Source organism: Alligator sinensis, unplaced genomic scaffold (assembly GCF_000455745.1).
Source record: "Alligator sinensis unplaced genomic scaffold, ASM45574v1 scaffold2469_1, whole genome shotgun sequence".
NCBI lineage: Eukaryota > Metazoa > Chordata > Crocodylia > Alligatoridae > Alligator > Alligator sinensis.
The window spans coordinates 672-3,376 of record NW_005844679.1 but is presented as its reverse complement, the minus strand read 5'-3'; the positions used below and the strand labels follow the sequence as shown (position 1 = coordinate 3,376).

Genomic DNA, 2,705 nt, shown 5'->3' with positions numbered 1-2,705 from the left:
CTATTGGTTCCCTTCACTCCCCCCACAGAAGCCCCCAGCCTTGCTTGTGCCCCTTGCCCCCCACCCACAGCCCCCACCCTGCTGGAGGGCCCCAGCTGCCCGGGCTCTGGGGCCAGGGACCCAGGTCTGCAGCCCCCCACTCCCAGCACAAAGCAGCAGCTGCTGCAGGAGCAGGGAGCCCACAACCCCGGTAATGTTTCCTCGTGGTCTCAGGCTGCGTGAGATGGCTCCACGGCATGGCTCCAACCTGGCCCGGCACCAGCTTATCCAGCTTATTCACCTGGGGCAGAAGCCACGTCAGTGCCCGAAGTGTGGCGAGAGCTTCAACGTGTCCTGCTACCTGACCAACCTCCAGCTCATGCACACCAGGGAGAAGCCACATCGGTGCTCTCGGTGTGGGAAGAGCTTCACCTGCCCCTCCCACCTGGCCCAGCACCAGCTCATCCACACGGGGGAGAAGCTACACCAGTGCTCTGAGTGTGGCAAGAGCTTCACCCAGTCCTCCCACCTGACCCAGCACCGGCTCATCCACACCGGGGAGAAGCCACATCTGTGCCCAGAGTGTGGGAAGAGCTTCACACGATCCTCCCACCTGGCCCGGCACCAGCGTGTCCACACCAGGGAGAAGCCACATCGGTGCTCTCGGTGTGGGAAGAGCTTCACACGATCCTCCCACCTGGCCCGGCACCAGCGTGTCCACACCAGGGAGAAGCCACATCAGTGCTGTGTGTGTGGGAAGAGGTTCACCTACTCCTCCAGCCTGACCCAACACCACCGTATCCACACTGGGGAGAAGCCACATCAGTGCTTGGAGTGTGGGAAGAGCTTCACCAAATCCTCCAATCTGACCAAACACCACCTCGTCCACACAGGGGAGAAGCTACATCGGCGCTCAAAGTGTGGGAAGAGCTTCCCCCAATCCTCCACTCTGGCCCGGCACCAGCGTGTCCACATGGGGGAAAAGCCACATCAGTGCTCGGAGGGCGGGAAGGGCTTCAACCTGTCCTCCTCCCTGACCAAACACCAGTTCATGCACATGGAGGAGAAGCCACATCAGTGCTCAGAGTGTGGAAAGCTCTTCATCCGATCCTCCAACCTGGCCCAGCACCAGCTTATCCATGTCGGGGACAATCCACTTCGGTGCTTGGAGTGTGGGAAGATCTTCATCCGATCCTCCAAACTGGCCCAGCACCAACTCATTCACACGCAGGAGAAGCCACATCAGTGCGTGGAGTGTGGGAAGAGCTTCAGCAACTCCTCCACCCTGACCAAACACCAGCTCATCCACACCGGGGAGAAGCCACATCAGTGCCTTGAGTGTGGGAAGAGCTTCACACGATTCTCCAACCTGACCAAGCACCGGCTCATGCACACCGGGGAGAAGCCACATGAGTGCTTGGAGTGTGGGAAGAGCTTCATCCGATCCTCCAACCTCACCAAGCACCGGCTCGTGCACACGGGTGAGAAACGATATCCGTGCTCGGAGTGTGGCAAGAGCTTCATTGAATCCTCCAACCTGACCAAACACTGGCTCATCCACATGCGGGAGAAGCCACAGCAGTGCTCAGAGTGTGGGAAGAGCTTCGACCTGTCCTCCTCCCTGACCAACCTCCAGCTCATGCACACCGGGGAGAAGCCACATCAGTGCTTGGAGTGTGGCAAGAGCTTCACACGATCCTCCAACCTCACCAAGCACCGGCTCGTGCACACCGGGGAGAAGCCACACGAGTGCCTGGAGTGTGGGAAGGTCTTCATCCGATCCTCCAACCTGACCAAACACCGGCTCATGCACACAGCGGAAATACCACATCAGTGCTTGGAGTGTGGCAAGAGCTTCACACGATCCTCCAACCTCACCAAGCACCGGCTCGTGCACACCGGGGAGAAGCCACACGAGTGCCTGGAGTGTGGGAAGGTCTTCATCCGATCCTCCAACCTGACCCAACACCAGCTCACCCACACGGGCGAGAAGCCACATCGGTGCTTGGAGTGTGGCAAGAGCTTCATTGAATCCTCCACCCTGAGCAAACACCACCTCATGCACATGCAGGAGAAGCCACCTCAGTGCTCATAGCGTGGGAAGAGCTTTTCCTAATTCTCCTGCCTGGCCCAGCACCAGCTCATCCACAGGAAAGAGAAGCCACATCGGTGTTCCCAGTGCAGAAGATCTCGCCGCGCTCCTCAAAACTGGCCCTGCACCAGTGCATCCGCTTCCAGGAGCATCCATCATTTTGCCAGCAATGCAAGAAGGGCTTGGGGACGTCTGCCTGCTCAGCACCCGCCACGGTCTGCATCCAGGCAAGCAGACTCGTGCTTGGGGCCTGCAGCAATAGTTCACCCATCCTTCATCCCTTCTGGGGCACTGCAGCACCCACAGGACAGAGCCTGGCCCCAAAGTCTGCTGAGAGGGACGGGTTAAAAGGAAACCCCTCAGGCAGAGGCCAGCGCAGGTGCTGGGGGATCCTGTGAGATGATCTTTGCCTTGGAGCCTGTGCCACCTCCCCACCTTCCTCCCTTTCACCCATTCTCCACATCAGACTCCTTACTAATCATGCCCTGCAACTTAACCTGACATCCCTGTGCTTGGTCTCTATGTCCTCTCCAGAGCCCTGAAATGGGAACAGAGCAGGACCCAGGCTTGCGGGTGTGCTCCAGGAAGGGGGTCAGTGAGCACCCCAGGGGTAAGATGGGAGGCTCAGCGCAGG

At 59.4% G+C, this 2,705-nt stretch overlaps 1 protein-coding gene across 1 annotated transcript; it reads left to right on the top strand.

Moving 5' to 3' along the window:
* Nucleotides 1-223: 223 nt before the first annotated feature.
* On the top strand, nt 224-2,653 carry LOC102377321 (zinc finger protein 91-like). The gene has a single exon (XM_025195919.1). The coding sequence runs from the start codon at nt 224-226 to the stop codon at nt 2,072-2,074; it is 1,851 nt and encodes a 616-aa protein (XP_025051704.1). The 3' UTR covers nt 2,075-2,653.
* Nucleotides 2,654-2,705: the final 52 nt, after the last annotated feature.